General features: G+C 46.2%; 2 protein-coding genes across 2 annotated transcripts; one reads left to right on the top strand and one right to left on the bottom strand.

Annotated features, from left to right (window-relative positions):
• Nucleotides 1-228: 228 nt before the first annotated feature.
• On the top strand, nucleotides 229-1,019 carry T265_16000 (hypothetical protein; the record flags this gene model as incomplete). Its single annotated transcript, XM_009179459.1, has 6 exons — nucleotides 229-264; nucleotides 308-465; nucleotides 501-541; nucleotides 586-783; nucleotides 818-864; nucleotides 900-1,019. Coding segments are annotated over 6 exons (600 nt in total), but the record flags the coding sequence as incomplete, so codon positions are not given.
• T265_12239 (hypothetical protein) lies at nucleotides 565-795 on the bottom strand (the record flags this gene model as incomplete). The annotated part of the gene is made up of 1 exon (XM_009179460.1): nucleotides 565-795. One exon carries the CDS (start codon nucleotides 793-795, stop codon nucleotides 565-567), a length of 231 nt encoding a protein of 76 aa, XP_009177724.1.
• Nucleotides 1,020-1,272: the final 253 nt, after the last annotated feature.

Here is a 1,272-nt window from a genome sequence, read left to right on the forward strand (position 1 = left end):
AAAACGAAACGGATTTCGAACGTACCGCGGGAGGCTTTTGAACCTACCATCAAGGACGCTCGTGACTCCGGTCTACAAACTGACGGCGCTGTATAATTCGCGAGATTCTGGATTTAGGCATCTTTCCATGGGTATTTGAAATACCCTTGAAATCCTGTGACCTGTCTATCGAACTGGCCGAGACACCTATAAGGCGCGTAATTCAATATTGTCCGCTGTCTCTCGCGAATGGCACTCGATGCAGAGTTCTTGCTGAAAGTGAAGGTATTTCTCAAAATTTTCCCATAATATATGCTCTATCGGCAAGGAACATGTCACAACCAAGCTCAAACAATTGGGTGCTTTTATTGACGAGGAGCTCCCAGACTACATCATGGTGATGGTTGCCAATAAGAAGAACGAAAGCAGTATGGCTAAGGATCTACAGTTGTTTCTGGGAGAACACACTGCTGAGTTTACTAGATGGTAAGTATTCGCGTTCGTCCTTACGATTTGTAAAGGTTGCACTCAACTTTAGAGGAGCTGAAAACACCGGTTAAAGGTACAGCATTAAATAGATCCTGTTCATGTACCACCTATTTGTAGCAGCCCCTGTCGAGAAACAACAGCCTTCAACTCGTTCAAAATCTCGGCCGCAGAAGCGCAAATCGGACAAAGCACGTTCAGCTTCTGGCCATTCGCGCTCCCGGTCTCCAGTTGACCAACGGAAAACGGACAAGTTGGTTGCCTCCTCGCGTGAGCCTCATGTGGAGGGTGAACTTCTACATATCCATGCAGATGAAAGTAGGCACCCATAGCAGATTAATGCTCTCTATAGATGAGTTTATAAATGATGACATATCGTCCACTTCTCCGGTCTATGAGGTATTAACTTCATTCTCACAAGCATTTTCCCCCAGGAACGCAAGGTTGTGAGCACCTCTGTCTTGTCTTCTAAACAGAGTAAGCTGCGTGAATCTCATGAGGCAGAAGAAATGGACAAAGTCTCCACCATTCGTTCTGTCGTTAGAACTGCCCCGGTGAGTTTCAATTTTTCCCAGTGGTTGGCATTTCACCCTGGTTCGTCAAGGCCATTTGTGGACCCTATCGTTGTTGCCCAGCGGTGCTGCCTACGGTGGTATTATGTTCATGGCCGCCGATTTCCAGTTCGAATTTCGGGCCTAATGTTATGGCCGAAAGCCGTGTTCGTACCCACCGTTCTACCATGTTTGAAGTGCCATTAAGCTATTAAGCAGAACCCAATGGAGGATGAATTTATATACCACATTTAGT

Source organism: Opisthorchis viverrini, assembly GCF_000715545.1.
Source record: "Opisthorchis viverrini unplaced genomic scaffold opera_v5_2909, whole genome shotgun sequence".
In the NCBI taxonomy this organism is placed as follows: Eukaryota; Metazoa; Platyhelminthes; class Trematoda; order Opisthorchiida; family Opisthorchiidae; genus Opisthorchis; species Opisthorchis viverrini.